At 32.8% G+C, this 19,186-nt stretch overlaps 1 protein-coding gene across 4 annotated transcripts in view; it reads left to right on the top strand.

Annotated features, from left to right (window-relative positions):
* KATNBL1 (katanin regulatory subunit B1 like 1) overlaps window positions 1-19,186 on the top strand; it is a 65,562-nt gene that overhangs the window by 24,027 nt on the left and 22,349 nt on the right. For 2 of the 4 annotated variants that reach the window (XM_079126382.1, XM_079126380.1), the window contains exons 2-9: window positions 9,320-9,450; window positions 10,673-10,713; window positions 12,252-12,531; window positions 13,767-13,885; window positions 14,449-14,499; window positions 14,599-14,688; window positions 15,034-15,123; window positions 15,933-16,026. In XM_079126382.1, the coding sequence (XP_078982508.1) occupies window positions 9,334-9,450; window positions 10,673-10,713; window positions 12,252-12,531; window positions 13,767-13,885; window positions 14,449-14,499; window positions 14,599-14,688; window positions 15,034-15,123; window positions 15,933-16,026 (882 nt within the window). In that variant the 5' untranslated portion in view covers window positions 9,320-9,333. Of the gene's footprint in view, window positions 1-7,472; window positions 9,451-10,672; window positions 10,714-12,251; window positions 12,532-13,766; window positions 13,886-14,448; window positions 14,500-14,598; window positions 14,689-15,033; window positions 15,124-15,932; window positions 16,027-17,410; window positions 18,596-19,186 lie in introns of those variants that run through there. The other 2 variants (XM_079126383.1, XM_079126381.1) reach the window with 2 other exon arrangements.

Genomic DNA, 19,186 nt, shown 5'->3' on the forward strand with positions numbered 1-19,186 from the left:
AGACCATTCTTTATATTTTCTATAATCACTGTCTCCAACCTTTTTATGCCATTTCAGATTCTTTTTGCTGTATTACCAAATAGAATTTCAGTGGCACACAGAGAACTTTAAACTAGTTTCACCACTAGTAGCACCACAAATATTCTTGGGGAAAAAGGATAATCCCGTATTATTGCCCTTGAAAGGTGCTATGAGATTTCATGAGATATGAATTTACAATGAGGTTTTACCATTAAAATTTTGACAATTTTCTTCCACTTAAAAAAACTTCATTGAAGTATAACATATATTCCATAAAATTAATGTTTTAAATATTAAATTCATTGTGTATTGAACAAATTTTACAGTCATCCCCAATATAGTTTTAGCACATTTCCATCACACCAAAAATAAACCTTTTGCCCTTATGCAGTTATACCTACTCCCCTCCAGCCTAAAAAAACTACTAATCTATTTTTTGTTTATAAACTTTTAATTTTATGGACATTTCATATAAATGGAATCATGTAGTATAAGATGTGCTCTTTTAAAAGTGGCTTCTTTCACTTACCATAACATTCACACATATTACAAAAAGATTAGTTGAGTCAGTTAGTGCCTTTCATTTATTTTCTTCTAATCCCTCTAGTTTCAAAGACTTGTAATATTAAACATATTTATCTTCATTCTTTTGATTTATGTACCTAGATATCTGGCTCATTTTTACTTCATTGAGAGAGCAGAGTTTTGACTCTTAGTTTCATTCCTCAGGAGATCTAGTTTGAATTGAGGACATTTTGGGGGAGGGTGCTAAAATAAGTGATCAAGATTCTTAATTTTAAATTCCCTTTGTCCATCACTGATAGATAGGAAAACCATCAAGTTCATATATTAACCTTGTATCTTGGTAACTTGCTGTTAATCCCTTATAAGTTTCAGGAGTTTTTTTGGTTGATTCTTTGAGGTTTTCTCTGTAGATAATCATATTATCTGTGAACAGAGATAGTCATATTTCTTCCTTCCCAGTCTGTATGCCTTTCTTTCTTTATTGCATTAGCTAGGCCTTCTAATGCACTGTTGAAAAGCTGTGTTGAGAGGGGCATTGTTGCCTTATTCCTAATCCTGGTGGGAAAGCTTCATATATTTTACCATTAAGGATGATGTTCCGATCCCCAGTATTGAAAAAAAAAAAAAAAAAAAAAGGATGATGTTAGTTGTAGGTTTTTTAGGTGTTCTTTATCATGTTGAGGAAGTAACCCTGTTCCTGGCTTTGCCAAGAATTTTTGTTCTAAATGGTTATTGAATTTTGTCAGATAATTTTTTCTACATCTCTTGATGTGATCATGTAATTTTTCTTCTTTAGCCTGTTGAAGCATGATGGATTGCATTAGTTTAGTCGATTTTCTAATGCTGACCAAATCTTCTGTGCCTAGGATAAATCCTACTTGGTAATGATGTACTAAGTCTTTTATACATGGTTGGATTTGATTTGCTAGTACTTTGTTGAGTATTTTTATATCAGTATTCATGAGAAATTAGTAGTTTTCTTACAGTGTCTTTGGTTTTGGTATGGGGGAATTCAGAATGTTTTTAAGTCAGTACATTCATTCTAAGTTTTTCATAATATACATTCAACTAGTAGATTTTATCAGCTGATGTTGATTACAGTTTGCATTACTTTTTTATTTTGTATTTTTTTGATGTACTGGAGCTTGAACTAGAGCTTTGTGCTTAATAGGTAAGTGCTCTATCCCCGAGCCAGGTCCCTAGTGCACCACCCACAACAATACACACAATTTTAAGAAAACTTTTGAGACAGTTCTAAGTTATCCAGGCAGGCCTCAAACTGCAATCCTCCTGCCTTAGCCTCCTGTTGCTGGAATGATAAGTGTGTACCACATGCCCAGCTCACTTTTTTAATTAAACATTTTATTTTGAGATAATTGTAAATTTTCCCTTAATACCTAGCAACCACTGATTCATTTTTTTAACGTTTTTTACTTGTTGACGTACCTTTATTTATTTATTTATTTATTTATTTATTTATTTATTTATATGTGCTGCTGAGATTCATACCCAGTGCCTCACACATGCCAGGCAAACACTCTACCACTCAACCATAACCCTAGTCCTCATTTCTATAATTTCATTGTTTCACAAATGCTGTATGAATGGATTCATGTATTATGTTCTGGGTGAATTCATGTGATATGAATCCATTCTGGGCCAACTTTTTCCATTCAGCATAATTCTCTAGTCATCCAGGTTATTATATGTATCAGTAGTTCATTCTACTTTATTGCTGAGTTATAATTCGTGGTAAATATCTCCCACAATTTGTTTAGCCATTTACTCATCAGAGGAAATCTAGGTTGTTTGAAGTTTTAAACTATTATGAATAAAAGTGCTATAAACATTCATGATGGTATGTATATTTTTTTGTACCAGGGATTGCATCCAAGGACTCTTAACTAAAGAGTCTGCACTAAACCACATCCCTAGCCCTTTTTATGTTTTTATTTAGAGGCAGCATCTCGCTGAGTTGCATAGGATCTTGCTAAATTACTGAGGCTGTCTTTGAACTTGCAATCCTCCTGCCTCAGCCTTCGGAGTTGCTAGATTATAGGCATGTGCCACCATGCCCAGCCATGATGACTTTTTATGTGAAATAAATTTTTATTTCTCTAGGGTAGATTTTCAGAAGTGTGATCGCTGGATCATATAGTAGTTACATTTTTAGTTGGGTTTTTTTGTTTGTTTCATTTTGTTTTGGTTTTGTCAGTTCAGGGGATTGAATCTGTGGATACTCTACTGGAATTATAGGCAAGCACCATATTACCTAGCTACATCTTTAATTTTTTTAAAGAAATAGCCAAAACTGTTTTTACAGACTAGCTATGCCATTTCGTATTTCAACTAGCAACATATGAGCAATCCATTCTCTTTGTATCCTTGTAAGTATTTTGTACTGTCATTATTTTTATTTTATTCTGTTCATCTGATAGTTGTGTAGTATTGTCCGTTTTTTGCATTTATCTAACGGGCTAATGATGTTGAATATGTTTAACTGCCATGCATATATCCTCTTTAGTGAAATATCTTTTTTTCTCCTCCCTCTTTTTAGTAGAAAAAAGTGTGTATTTAGAATTAGCATGCTCTTTTGCCATTTACTAATAGGATGTTTGAAGATTTTATTTTGAGAGTTCTTTATTTATTCAAGATACTAGTCCACTTTTGAATAAGTGGTTTGCAGATGTTTTCTGCGAGTCTGTAGCTTGTCTTTTCACGTATCTTCCTATCATTTTCTCATTTGCCAAGCAAGTTTTTAATTTTTTATGAAATTGAGTTTATCATATTTTTCTTGGATCATGCTTTTGAATTTTTTTAAAGAACAGTTTGCCCCGTCCAAGATTTCAAATACTTTCTTCTGTTTTTTTTTTCCCAAAAGATAGTTTCATCATTTTAAAAAATACTTTTTTTAACTGCATTATTAAGATGTAATTCACTTGCCAAGTGTGGTGGCACATGCCTTTAATCCCAGTGGCTCAGGAAACTGAAGCAGGAGGATTGCAAGTTCAAGGCCAGCCTCAGCAATTTAGTGAGGCCTGTCTCTAAATTAAATATGAAAAAGGACTGGGCATGTGGCTCAGTGGTTAAGCACCCTGGGTTCAATCCCTGGTACCAAAAAAATAAACAGATATAATTTATTTATCATATAGTTTAAACATTTAAATTGCATAGAAAAGCAATTGTATTTTCTGTCTATAGATTTCTCTGTTTAAACCTGTTTTTGCTTCATGCATATTTTACCTGTATTATTTGGTGCATGTAACATTGCTTATGCTTGCTTGATGGATAAGCCCTTTTATCATTCTGTAATGTTTTTCTATGTCTCTGGTAATTCTGTTTTCTCTAATATATTTATTTGCTATTAATATAGTCATTTCTGCTTTTGGAAGTTCACATTTACATATTTTTTCTCCTCCCTTTTACTTTGTTTTTATCACATTTGAAGTGAATTTGTTATAGACATCATACAGTTAAGTTGTTTCTTAATCTTCTTTGACAATCTCTGACTTAACTGGTTTGCTTAGACCATTTACATACATTGTAATTATTGCTATATTAGGGCTTAAAGTCCACCTTTTTTTTTTTTTTTTTTCGTTTTCTGTTGTTTTTTGACTTCTGTTTTCTTTTTCTTCTTTTCCTATGGGTTACTTGAACATCTTATCATTCCATTTTTATTTATCTGTAGGGTTTTTTAGTATACTTCTTGATACAGTTTTCTTTTCTTTCCTTTTCCTTTTTTTTTTTTTTTTTGGATACCTTGAATTGAACCTAGAGTCGCTTAACCACTATGCCCCATCCCTAGTTCTTTTTATTTTTTCTTTCAAGACAGGTCTTCTAAGTAGGTTAGGGCTTCTCTAAGTTGCTGAAACTGGTCTCAAACTTGCAATTCTGTCTCAGCCTGCCAAGTTTTTCTTTTAGTGGAGGCTTTAGATAATACCTTATATGTACATATCTTAATACAATTTACTGGTATTTGTCATTTTACTAGTTTGAGCAAAGTATCCCGTTTTCCTTTCACCACATTGTCTTAAATACTTTCTCTGCATATATTGTGAACCGTATCGTATAATGTTATAAATTCTCCTTCAACCATCAAAAATAATTTGGAAAATGAGGACAAAAGTCTGTTGCATTTATCTGTATTTTCTTTTTTTTTTTTTTTTTGCCATCCCTTCAAGTTTCTTTATTTTTTTTATTTTTTTATTTTTTTTATTTATTGTAAACAAATGGGATACATGTTGTTTCTCTGTACATGGCATAAAGGCATACCATTTGTGTAATCATAAATTTACATAGAGTAATGTTGTTTGATTCATTCTGTTATTTTTTTCCCTTCCCCCCACCCCTCCCACCCCTTTATCTGTATTTTCAATTGCCATTTTCTTTCCATCTCCTTGATGTTCTAAGATTTATTATTTTATCATTTCCTTTGTTTGTTTGTTTGGCTAAAGAGAACTTCTTTAGCCATTCTTTTAAGGTCAATCTGCTGGTGACAAATCATCTTAATTTTCTTTCATCTGAGAGCGTTTGGTTTCTCCTTCATTCCTGAAGAATATTTTCTCTGCCTACAGAATTCTGGATTTTTTCTTTTTTTTTTTTTTTTTTTTTTTCTTTCAGCACTTGAAAAATGTGTACTGCTTTCGTTTGACACTTTCCCAGTTATCTCCATCTTCTCTCTAATGAACATCAGATGGTTATTATAAATCAGTTTCATTTTTGTGAAGACTTCTCTCCCAATCCTAACCTGCTCTGATGTAGACTGGTTGTCCTCTGCTCCTGGTGCACCTCCTTTTTATCTTGGGATCTTCCTTTATGACTGTTCGGGGACGTCAATCCCATCTCTCCTGTTGGATATCCATTTCTTGCCCCCCTCCCCATATTGCTTACTGGGAAGAATTTTTTTTTGAGTGGGGGGTGCTGGGGATCGAACCCAGGGCCTTGTGCTTGCAAGGCAAGCACTCTACCAACTGAGCTATCTCCCCAGCCCCAAGAATTTTTTTTAAACTTTGAATATCTACAGATATCTTCCTTCTGCCCCCAGATTTGATTTGATAATTTAGCTAGATGTAAAATTTTAAGTCGCCTGAGAATTCCAGTCATTGCTCCTTGTCTTTATCATTAATATATGAACAGGTTCGGATTTGAGGGCATATTTTTCGTTCTCTTTATAGATTTTCACTTTCTGTACCTTTTTCTGGTGCTCTGAAATTTGACAAAGATATGCCTTTTTATCCATTATGAGACTTGAAATGTGCCCTTTTTAATCCGGAAATTCATGTCATTCAACCTTGTACAGTTTCCTTTTAAAATTTCTCCCTTGTTTTTTCTCTAGTCTTTATCATATTCCCTTTATCGGGTACCTATAAACCAAACTTCTTATTTCATATTTTTTAGTCTTTTTGCCCTTTGTTCTAGGAGAGCTCCTTAGCTTTCTCTCCAACCTCTATTGAGTTTTTTTCTACTATATTATTCTGTTTTTAATTTCCGCCAATCTTTTTTGTTGTTTTGTTTTTTTCTCATTTCTATTTCATGGATGTTTGTTCATCTTCTCTCTTGAAGATGATTTTAAAGTCAGGTTTATTGGAGTATAATTTATGCAAAATGAAAATTCATCCTTGAATTCACTGTTACAGGGAATGGCACAGACCTGTAATTCCAGCAACTCAGGAGGCTAAAGCAGGAGGATCTTATGTATGAGACCAGCTGAGACAACTTCATGTGACCCTGTCTCAAAATAAAATTTTGAAAAGGGCCTAATTTTCAAAATTTTAAAAAATTTTGAAGTGGTAGAGCAACCCTGGGTTCAATCCCCAGGGCAACCAAAAAAAAAAAAAAAAAAATCAACTTTTTTAGTGTATGGTTCTATTTCTTTTCACAGGTAACCACCACCATAATCAAGATGTAAAACAGTTCTTTGGGAGCTCTAATCACCATAATGCCAATTTTTTAGATGTGGGGTCTGTGTGTGTTCATTGTTCGTTCTTTCATTTCTGTAGGGCTGGTCAGAATTCCAAAAGCCCACTTGCCATGACTGATAGAAAGAAAGTAAAAAGATTCATCATTTAGCATGTAAACTTTTACTTGATTTCTCTGATTCAGAATATGTTCCTTTTGACCATATTTATGCCTGGTGTTTCCCATCCCAAGGACTCTATTTTACATTTCTTTCTTTCTTTTTTTTAAATTTATTTATTTTGATTCATTGTACACAAATGGGGTACAACTATTGTTTCTCTGGTTGTACATGAAGTAGAGGCATACCATTTGTGTAATCATACATTTACATAGGGTAATGGTGTTTGTCTCAATCTGTTATTTTTCCCTCCCCCTACCTCTTTCCTTTATACAATCCATCCTTCCTCCATTCTTGCCTCCCTCCCAACCCCCATTATGTATCATCATCCGCTTATCAGAGAGATCATTCGGCCTTTGTTTTTTGGGGGGATTGGCTTATCTCCCTTAGCATGATAGTCTCCAATTTCATCCATTTGCCTGCAAATGCCATAATTTTATCATTCTTCATGGCGGAATAATATTCCATTGTATATATATGCCACAGTTTCCTTATCCATTCATCAACTGAAGGGCATCTAGGTTGGTTCCACAATCTGGCTATGGTGAATTGAGCAGCTGTGAACATTGATGTGGCTGCATCACTGTAGTATGCTGATTTTAAGTCCTTTGGGTATAGGCCAAGGAGTGGGATAGCTGGGTCAAATGGTGGTTCCATTCCAAGTTTTCTAAGGAATCTCCATACCGCTTTCCAGAGTGGCTGCACTAATTTTTAATCCCACCAGCAATGTATGAGTGTACCTTTTCCCCCACATCCTCGCCAACACCTATTGTTGTTGCTTGTATTCTTGATAATAGCCATTGTAATTGGGGTGAGATGGAATCTCAGGGTAGTTTGATTTGCATTCTCATTACTAGAGATGTTGAACCTTTTTTTATATATCTGTTGATTGCTTGTAAATCTTCTTCTGTGAAGTTTGCTCATTTCCTCAGCCCATTTACTGATTATAGAATAAAATTCCAGTCTCTTACTGAAATGGGGAAAGGAACTAGCTATGAATTAAATATTCATTTGATCTACTTGTTTTAGGTTACCTTTATCCCCACTTCTTGAATAGATATTGCCAGTTCCTAAACCTTTAAGAGATTCTGCTTTCACCTTTTCTCATTGCAGATTTAGAATTTGGATTTCCCAGATCTGTTAAGTCAAGGACCACTTTTGCTTTGCAGTTTATAAAGTGTTGCCTTCATCTCTTCTTCTTTCCTTTGTCCTCAATGGTTTTATGCCTTTAAAAAACCCCTAGTACCATTTTAATGGAGATTTTGGAAAGTATGGAAGTAATCATATGTGTTCAATCCATTATACTTAACAAACATATCCTTGTTTTATTAAAAAAAAAAAAAAAGAGGGGGTGCTGTTATTGTGGACAAAACCCTTTATGGTCTGTCTGCTGCCTATTTCTCTAGCCTCATTTCTCTACCACAACGGGCCCCCAGCCTAAGCCCCAACCACACGTGTCTACTTAAGAGATTGCCAAATAAACCATTTTCCTTTATACCTTTCAGTTCTATGAATGCTATTTTCTCAGTGTGTTGTTTGTCCTCTGTGACTCATTTAAGCTTTGCTAATTGTCCAGGTGCCTTTCTGTCAGAATGCTTAGGCTATTATTGGAATTATTTATTTACTTTAAAAAAAAAAAAAAAAAAACTCAAGGTTTCTTAACCTAGGGATACAGGTGGGAAGGCTGTCCATTATTTAGCTGCAGGATTCCATCTTACAGTACCCTAAAATTATTTGCAAAATTTGATGTGTGTGCATATTTTTAGAAAATATGGAATGTGCATCAGAACCACCCATGGAGTTTTTTGAAAATGCAGTTGCGTTAGACTCTGCTCCAGAGAGACATGCTGAGTAGAGTCTCTAATATTAGGGCTCAATAAGATGTATTTTCAAAAAAACTTCCTAAATGATTCTTTAGAACAGGATCTCAGTATCATCCTGTTAACTCTAGGATCTAGCATATAGTGAATGCTTTTTATTGTATAAAGAAAGAATGAGGGAGGAGTTTATGTTCAGGATATGACCTAAAATAAATTTCCTATGTGAAACCAATGTACAAGTAGGGAAATCACTAATTTTCTTATTTCATAAATGAAGTGATAAAATCTATTTCTACTACCACCTCCACTCTTGGATATTATTAAATAAATAGAAGAGGATTGATTTTTTTTTCCCCCAAAAGAATTGGACAACTTTGGAGAACTGGCTACAAGAATAAAAGAAAAAATTTAAAGATTAGGCATAGGGCAAGTCAGATATATGTTTAGATATACGCAATCTGATTTTGGTTCCTCTGGTTGCATAGGGTTTTTCTTTTTTTATTTTACAGTCATGTTCTAAAATTTTAGGCTTCTATATATTGTGATATCATGAATACCATTGAAATGTATGGACCTGAATTCTGATTTCATTAAAATGCCTAGTGATATGGGAAATGGGAGATTGAATTGTTGCTTTGGCAGAAGCATGCAATACTGTTGCAACTAGTTGTGACTAAAGAATGAGAACGGAGAGTTTAATTTCCTGGCATACCCTGCCTTGTGCTTCCTTTGTGTTTAAGGTTTTAAAAATGTATAAGATAGTCTTCTGTTTCACTCATATCCCTCTTTTACACAGTGTGAAGCTATTGAGGTTTATGTGTTAACAAGAAATGATCAGATTCTTTGTTTTTTTGTATTTTCTGTTGTTTTTCTTTAGGTATTTAAGAGATTATGGCATCTGAAACTCACAATGTTAAAAAACGGAACTTTTATAATATTATTGAGGATCATTCTATTGATCTTCCTAGAAAAAAGATCTCTAATTTCACTAATAAGAACATGAAGGAGGTAAGTCCATGGTTTCTAAGAAATAAGTAGGTCAGTTTAAATTGTCAGGTCTATAGATAGTTCTGGTTAAATTGTTTATATAATGGAAGGGTAATAATTTTGCTTAATGTCCTAGATTTAAGTAGAATTATAGAAGTATAGCCATTACATTCCTAAAGCTCCGAAAAATTTTTGGTTAAGTATACTGTTTTGATATGGCTATAATTCTAATATTTTGATACAAGAGGAAGCTCAGAATCAGACATAATTTTCACTTATGAATACATGACCAGTGTAACTCCATATCATGTACAACCACAAGAATGGGAAGTTATGCTCCATATATGTATAATATGTCCAAATACATTCTACTGTCATGTATAACTATAAAGAACAAATAAAAGGGTGTGGTTGTAGCTCAGTGGCAGAGCACTTGCATGTGTAAGGCACTGAGTTCTATTCTCAACACTGTATATAAATAAATAAATAAATAAAACAAAGGTCCATCAACAACTAAAATATATTTTTTAAGAAAGAACAAACGAAAAAAGAGGAAGCTCAGAATTATTGTTGTTCACCATTACAAAGTTTATTAGAATTGATACAATTTCTTTTAAATCATATTAAACCTCAACTCACATATTAAGCACCCTGTAAGCATCATATGTAACTAGAGATGTGAAAAATAGGCAGATGCTCTGCCACAAATACCTAACTACAATGTTGTGCCTAATTTTTTTTTTTTTTTTTTTTTTTTTGGTGCTGAGGATTGAAACCAGAGGTAGTTTACTACTGAGCCACATCCTGGCCCTTTTTATATTTTCAGACAGGGTCTCTCTAAGTTCCTTATGGCCTTGTTAGGTTGCTGAGGTTGGCTTTGAACTTATGATCCTTCTGCCTCAGCCTCCCAAGTCGCTGGGAATACAGGTGTGCACCACCATACCCAGCTTATGCCTAATGATTGAACTTTAGGACAGAAAAAGCTTTAACCTCAAAATATATCTGTTGAATGCTGGGATTATGGCTCAGTGGTAGAACACTCGCCTAGCACATGGGAAGCACTAGGTTCAATCCTCAGCACTACATAAAAATAAATGAAATACAGGTATTGTGTCCATCTACAACTAAAAACATTTTTAAAAATATATCTGTTGAATTTTAATTTAGTTCACATCAGTCATAAAGTTGACATATAACCCTATTAAAGAATTGAATATGCCACTGTTTACTTTCTTTTTTTCAGGTTAAGAAATCTCCAAAACAGTTGGCTGCTTATATAAATAGGTAAGAACTTTTTTAGTTTGTGTGCAACAGCAATATCAAAAGCTGAGTAAAGATGAAAATATGGGGAAAATAAACACTGTGTTATAATAGTTAACTTCTTATTAACAGCTCCTTTGATCCAGACTCTGCACTAATACATATATCAATATTATCTCTTTTCCTTCTAACAGTCCTATTCAATAAGTACCATTACCCCTAATAGTGAGAAAACTTAAGATCAGACAAGAAAACTGCTTTGTTCAGGGTCAGTCAAAAAGTGGTAAACATGGCATGCTTTCTCAGATCTGCCTAACTCTAAAATCACCTTTCTTACAAAAGCACTGGTTTTTAAAGTGTGATCCAAGAACCTAGGAATTCCTGAAGCCATTTCAGAGAGTTTGTGAGGTCAAAACTCTTTTCATAACAATACTAAAATGTATTTAAATTTATATTTGCTCTCTTGCAAATGCATGGTATTTTTCCAGGGGTGACACGACATTAAAAGATTTGCAAAAACAAAACGTTGCTATTCTGCTTGTTTTTGTTTGTATTGTTGTTTGATCTATAAAATAGTTTTTTTTTTTCTTTCTTAGTTTTTTGGGGCTGGTAAAATATTCTGTTAGTCTGTATGTTGGTCAGCAAAAATACCTGAGATAAAAAAACTTACAAGGTGGAAAGATTTATTTTGGCTTACAGTCTTAGAGGTCATGGTCATTTGGCCCTGTTGCCTTTGGGTTTGTGGCAAAGCAATACATCATGGTAGGGAACATGTGGCAAAAGAAACTGTTTGTCTTATTGTAGCTGGGAAGAGAAAAAGAGACAACTGAAGAGTCCAGGATCACTTTCAAGGGCATTCTCCCAGTGACCTTTCTTCCTTCTATTTGAAAAGATTCTATCTTTTCCCATTAACACCACAGCCTATTGACCAGACCTTTAGCATATGGGCCTCTGGGGCACTTTTAAGATTCATACCATAACAATATGTAATAAGTCTATTAAGTATTTTTAAATGAATTAACAAATATTTTTAAATTTTCCCAGTTTTAGTTGCTAATACAGTAAATATCATATAAAAAAATTTTTAAGCCCTGAAAAATTTTAAGAATGCAAAGCCAACCTATCACCAAAACATTTGAGAACCACAGTATTCCATGAGGTTTGCTCTTTTGTGTTCTATCATACTCAAATTAAATATACTCCTCCTTAATCAAAATAATGTTAAAAATATTCTGACACAGTTTATCACTTTGTTAGAGAAAGAGCAGATATCTCAAAAGAGTTGTGATTTTCTTTTTCCCAAATGGCCTTTTAATATTTCATTTTGAAAGTATCTAGTAATCTTTATTTTCACTTGGTCTTTATTTTTATTATTTTTATTGTCTTCCAGGTAATTTGTAACTTTTTATTTTCCTCTTCAACTAAAAGTTAACAGTTTTTTTTTTAATTCTAACTTCTAATTTTAGTGAATTACAGTCACACATATGGCCTATTAAATCTCTGTTTAAACATTTAAAAGTTTTCATATTTTTTTCACTTAAGAAAATAAATTCTTATTACAGAACAGTTGGACAAGCTGTGAAAAGCCCAGATAAACTACGAAAGGTGATCTATCGCAGAAAGAAAGTTCAACATCCTTTTCCAAATCCTTGTTACAGAAAAAGACAGTCCCCTATAAGTGGGGGCTGTGACATGGCAAATAAAGAAAATGAACTGGCTTGTGCAGGCCACCTGCCTGAAAAATTACGCCATGATAGTCGAACATATTTGGTTAATTCCAGTGACTCTGGTTCTTCACAGACAGAAAGCCCATCATCTAAATACAGTGGGTTTTTTTCTGAGGTAGGTAATTTTTCTAAATCGTTTTTAGCTTTATTCCTGTGACATTATTGGCTATTTTCTTTGCCTTACACTTCTATCAGAATAATTTAGCACCCACTGAATACAGACTTATTTGAGTGAGCATAACTCCCTGAGACAGTTTTATAGATTGAACAAATTTGAATCAATAATTTATTTCATTTCTCTAAATTAGCAATATGTAAGATTCAGTGAAATGCTTGACAGGCTGCTGTAAATATTCAGAATAACAAGTTGGCCAATAGAGATGTAAAGGAAGGGAAACAGACAAATCTTGCCTTAAGAGTGGATCACCAAAGACCATTTACTCTAGGCATATTTTGCTGGTCTCTCAGAATTGCCTAGAGGAAGCTTTATTCAGGCAAACCAGCTAGCTATTCTAATCATAAAATTAATCATAATAAAAGTGCACATACTTACATACTTCAGGATGTTCACTGATACATGGCATTAATAGATGAAAACCAGAATCAATCTAAATAAGCCATGATATATTAAGACTGGAGAATATACTGTTGATTTTTTAAAATGAGGTCAACCTTTGTTTTGATGTTGAAATATGTTCATACAGTATAGGTGAAAAGGCAAGATTAAAAAGTATAGATAAGTTTTTCTTTTAATTTTTTAGAGTATAACCATATGTACCTATTTGTCTAGAATATGGTTTGGAAAGATACATATCAGTCTATTAGCTGTGACTATTTTTGGGGAATGAAACTGGATGTTTTTGTAGGCCAATAGAGAGTATCCAGTTTTTATCTTATTTAGTTCTGTGTTAAACTTTTCACAACAGAATTGTATTGCCTTATTATATAGAAGTAGACACATTTAAATGATACTATATCACTTATCACAGAACCAAGTTTTTGTGGTTTCTTTCTTATACCATTCAGTTTGTAATGTCTAGCCCATGTCTACCTTTTCCTTTTATCCACACTTACAAATTAAGTCCCTAGGTTTGTGAGTCAGCTAAAAATAATTTGTCATATAAATTATTGGATTTTAAAAGAAAAATGGTAGCAAGAAAAAAAAAATGATTTTATATTTGTTCACATCATTTGTTTACTATGTTCAACTGCAGTATTCCTTTTTGAGCTCAGTATAAGGAGTCATCTTTGCATAATTTAAAACTATGTCAGTAGACTGTTTCCATTGAAGAAAATAGTTTAATATCCTGTTTCACTGTGCTTTTAACAAATTAGATTATTGTCTTTCAGGTTTCTCAGGATCATGAAACAATGGCCCAAGTTTTGTTTAGCAGGAATTTAAGATTGAATGTAGCTTTAACTTTCTGGAGAAAGAGAAGTATAAGTGAACTTGTAGCTTATTTGGTGAGGTAAGTATGCTCTTAGTACAAGTAATTTTCAGTGTGATATTAGAAATGCCTGGGGGTTCTTTTGTTTTGTTTTATAAGCTAAAAACTTAAACTTCTATGTTTAGTTTACATAGATACTGTATGGCTTAAATTATATTCATCACCAGTCTAACAGCAACCAGAACACTGAAAACCTTCTGTATATTACCTTCATTTTATTCAAGTCTCTTAAATATTACCTTATTGAGGACTTCCTCAATTGTCTTATTTAAAAATAGTTATTTTGTCACTCCCTATCTTCCTTTCTTGTTTTATTTTTCTCCATAGCATTTATCATCATCAAAATTTTGTATATTCTACTTGTTTGTTTATTGTATACCTCTGGCCCACCCTTACCACCTACACACACTCAGAAACTGGACTGCAAGTCCTATCTTGTTTTCTGCTATATCCCAGTATTTGACTCACCTTAGACACTGGGATTATTTGTTAATGAACTTCTAAAAACCAGTATGAAGATTATAATATGAAATAATATAAGGAAATTGGCTAAGTAATGAACACTATACTTTTTGTACCCCCAGGATAGAAGATCTTGGAGTTGTGGTAGATTGCCTGCCTGTACTCACTAACAGGTAAAATTAGTATTTTTCAGGGAAAAAAAAGTAAAGTAAGCTTAAAGAAGGGTGATTTGTGGCCTGTTTGTATTTTCATAACTTAAGGATTTCTTTTAGTTTACAGGAAGAAAAACAATATATCTCACTTGGCTGCTGTGTAGACTTGTTGCCTCTTGTAAAGTCGTTACTTAAAAGCAAATTTGAAGAGTAAGTTCTGATCTAAATTTCAATTCAGTTTTCTCTTTCAGCATGCTTGATTTTGTTTGTTGTGAGTGCATAAGTAGTGGATTTGGCTCCATGGGCTATACATGGTTTCTATTTTCAAGGAGCTTATAGTAAATTAGGAAAAGAATATGAAATGACTAATGAACAATTATAAAACCATCTATAAACAAGTTACATAAAATACAGTTTGGTGATATACATCATAAAAATAGTGAAATATTTTTAAAAGCAGAAAGGTCAGTGTGTATGTGTGTTGGGGGGATAGTATCTCTTATAAAGACTTCTTGGATGAAAACACTTGAATTTTGTAATACAATGTCATTTCAGATATGTGATAGTTGGTTTAAACTGGCTTCAAGCTGTAATAAAAAGGTGGTGGTCAGAACTATCATCCAAAACAGAAATTATAAGTGATGGGTGAGTATAACTTTAAGAATAAATTTATCCTGGATTCAATCTCCAATACCATAAATAAAAAATAATAATAATTTTTTGCTGAAATTTTCTTCAGAAAAGCAATTTAACTAAACAGGGTGGTAATTTTATCCTATGATCATCAGTATATAATATTCATTCTCTTCATTTTCGAAGGCATATTAAGACACTGTTCATTTCTGAAAATAACACATGGAAATTAAATTCCAGAGCCCAGTAATTCCCTGTGTCCTTCCAGACAGAACCCTTACCCTTCATTTTAGAAAAAACGTAACAGTGGTTTAATCCCTATATCCATTCTATGAATAGGGGAAGAGAATAAGGAATGGAGGAATTCTGCAGGGTTCTTTGGCTATCTAGATATTAACCTGAGAGTCTGATGTTGATTACAATTCTAAAAACTATGTTATAATCATATTTGAGAATTACCTTAGTGTGAAAATGTGTGGGTATATTGACTAAATGAGCCAGACTGTCATGAAGCCACAAAAATCTCCTAACAATCTCCTTAACACCCACAATTTTCTCTATAAGCTCTCAAAATTTCCCATTTCATACCCAAGAACAGGTTCTCCAAATGCTGCAAATGCTTAGTTGTTTTCTTATCTATTTAGACAGCTAAATAACCTTGAATTTCTGTGATTGACATGTCCTATTTTAAATAGTTAACCTGACTTCAAATAATATAGTTTTTCCTGGTAAAAATTGGACATTAAAAATTATGTTCATTGGATTGTGTTCACTATCAAAGTTCATATCCTACTGTTTGTCTCTTCTTTTTTTCCTCCTAGAAATATTCAGATTTTAAAACAACAATTAAGTGGCTTGTGGAAACAAGAAAACCATCTTACTTTGGTTCCAGGATATACTGGTAATATAGCTAAGGTAATTCATATTAAAGCTTAATGTTAAACATTAGAAATAATACTCTTGTACATTTATAAACAAACTCTTCCAATCTTTAGGTAATATAATTTGGTACTATTCTAAGAAGGTCTAAAATCAATCTCATATTTGCAGGTGGCTTAAAGTCCTCTGGATGTGTGAGTGACCTGGGCAGTAAGAATAGGAATTAACCATTGAATATGTTTCAAATATATAACCATAGAAATGCTGTGCCAGACAGCATTTAATAATCTAGTTCCAATCAGAGAGCAATATTTGAAAAGAAGTTAAAAATTCAGATAAAGACAATATCAAACTAGTAATAATGACACTTAGGAAATAAAAGATGAAGAGCACAATTAAATGGTCTTGGAGTATTAATTTTTACTTTGCTTTTTTATCATTCTTTTTGAAAAAGGGAACTGTTTAATTCTCAGTATAAATTTAATACTGATCTTTATTGATTGATTTGTCTCTTAAAGGAAAAGGTACGTTACTATTTTGGATTTCAGTATTTTAACCCCATAAACTGTTGGTAATTTTATTACAGAAGAATTTATTATTAAGAAAGCATTTCCACCCTATTTTTGGACATACTGCTATCATAAGTAAGCATTAACCAAAATTATAAGTGCCACCTTTGGTTTAAGAAAATAGTCTACATAAGAGAATTTATGTCATGGATTCTTCTTGGATACCTTCAAAAACAGAAACAAAATGACATCAAGCAAGTGTGTTATCACAGTGTATGATTTTACTCTAGAATTCTTAACAATGATACTCAAAAAGAAATAAATTTAGTTTTTGTTGTTGTTTTAGATTTTTAGAATATACTTATCTACTTACTCTAGAGAAATCTTGCATTCTAGACCGTATAAGAAATTTGCTTTAAATTTTAATTTTTTACAATAGGAAAAGCTTTATAGTGAACATGGTCTTAAGGTATTATGCTTATTACTGAAGACTATTGAGTGATATATGACCAATGTATTAAAGGCCAATAACAGGCCTTAGGTTAAACCCTCAATTAATTTGTAATTTTTGGGAGGTAGTAAACAGAGAGGCTATCATTAAGCTCTAGCCCTTGAGTTTACATAGCACTGACCAAATTCCTGTCAATGTTAATCATGAAAGCAGAGTGGTCTGAGCATAAGAACCAAAACATTGACTCAGTACTTAGCTGGCATTTCTTGAACACTTGCTGTGTGTCAGTGCCTGTGTTAAACAAGTGCATAGACCAGTCTAGTAAGACTGGTCTTGTACCTTCCACAGGCCACAAACAGAAACTAAGGCAAATCAATCAACAAAAGTGAAGAGAAAATGGGTTGTATATATTTGTATTTACCATGCTGGCTAATGAAATATTTTTGTTTTATCCTCTAAGGACGTAGATGCTTATTTATTACAGTTGCATTGAGAGATTTCATCTACTAAAGAGCAATTGGTTATTCAAAACATCCTGGACTGATTTCCAAAAATAGGTCTCTTCTGAGAACTGTGAACTGTGGAAGAAATTGAAACCATTTTTTTCTTTTAAAAATCCACATAATGAAACCACTAATGAAAACGTAACAATCTGCTTCACATTGAAGTGGAAAAATATCCAAAAGGAGCAGCTTCAACTTCAATGAGGTGAAAGTGCACTACAAAGATTGTTCGCCTTTGCTGCATTCAGGATTTATGTGGTTATCTGGTAATATTGTTTAAGAACTACTGGATCTTAATGCAGTCCTGCATAAGAATATAATTTATACTATGTGAAAAAATAAGGACTTACTACTAGGAACCACAAAGACCAATCATCATTAATTTTTTATTGTGTTTTATAAAAAAACACTTGAATGTGTGCAGCTATTTTCTTATGTTGAATAGACTTTGAAAGTTTAAAACATCGTAGTAAATAATCAATATTAAAAATCTTTTGTCCACACTGAGATACTGTGTATACAAATGCCTTAATTATTAATAAGCCAATGTGTTATGATACCATATCTGTTTTAAAAAAATAAAAAACCTGCCAGGCTTGGTGGTGCATGCCTGTAATCCCCAGCCACTCAGAAGACTGAGGCAGGAGGATCACAAGTTCAAGGCTAGCCTCAGCAATTTAGGGAGACCTTGTCTCAAAATATATAGTAAAAAGGGCTGGAGATAGCTCAAAGATAAAGTACCCTGGGTTAAATACCCAGTACCAAAAAAAGAAATTAAAAAAAAAAATTAAAACAACCATGGTTCTGGCATGATGAAATCATGAAAATAATTAAGTCAGGGGGTTACATTCATGTAGAATGTTATCGTTGAAACATTTTCCATACTATTTTTAAAACTTGAGAATGTTTTTAGAAGCTCTGATTTTTTTTTTGGGGGGGGGGGCAGAATGTTCATGTCATGTATGTATGTGTTATATCTATAAAGAAAAAGGTGAATATGTATTTGTATGAATGTTTAACTGGAAATGTCCATGGAGTTGGCTAATTTATATTCGCTTTTTATTGTATATAGATTTCTAATATTTTTCATTTCTGTATCATGTAAACTTCCTTCATTTGAGTAAATTCACTAAATATTTCTATTTTTTTTTGCTTTTTTAATTCTAATTTTATATGAATTCTAACTATTTACTACATGTTTTGTAGAGTTACTTATACTTTCAAATTGTTTACAATTAATGCTTACCTTGTACTTTAAATTCCAACACTTTACATTACTACCTCCTCTAATGGTTAGTATGACATGCCAGCACACTGTATGCAGTCTTTCTTTTTTAATTCCATTTTTAGTGTCAATGAACCAAATTCTGGAATCTCTTGATATTTCTAAATCTAACCTGTCTTGAAAGTGATTGGGTTTAATACCACTACTGGTGGTTCATACATTTATCTTATCTTTAATAGGCCTAACAGACATCTGAGCAAAGATAAAATTGAATTTCTTTGTAGTAATCTTAAGAATGCAGATCTTTAGCATTTACCTGTTAGTAACTACTGATAAGAATCTCTAGCATCTTCCTTACTGTAAAAAATGTTTGAAAGTTTACCTTACTGAATTCTATTTGTGTGTATAGTTACGCTTCTTATAGCTATGAATCCCTCACAATGAACATCAGTTGTAGTAATTGGCTATTAAGCCTTTAGTTTATAATAATCCCAGATTACTGAATTTT

This window comes from Sciurus vulgaris (assembly GCF_902686455.1).
Source record: "Sciurus vulgaris genome assembly, chromosome: 2".
In the NCBI taxonomy this organism is placed as follows: Eukaryota; Metazoa; Chordata; class Mammalia; order Rodentia; family Sciuridae; genus Sciurus; species Sciurus vulgaris.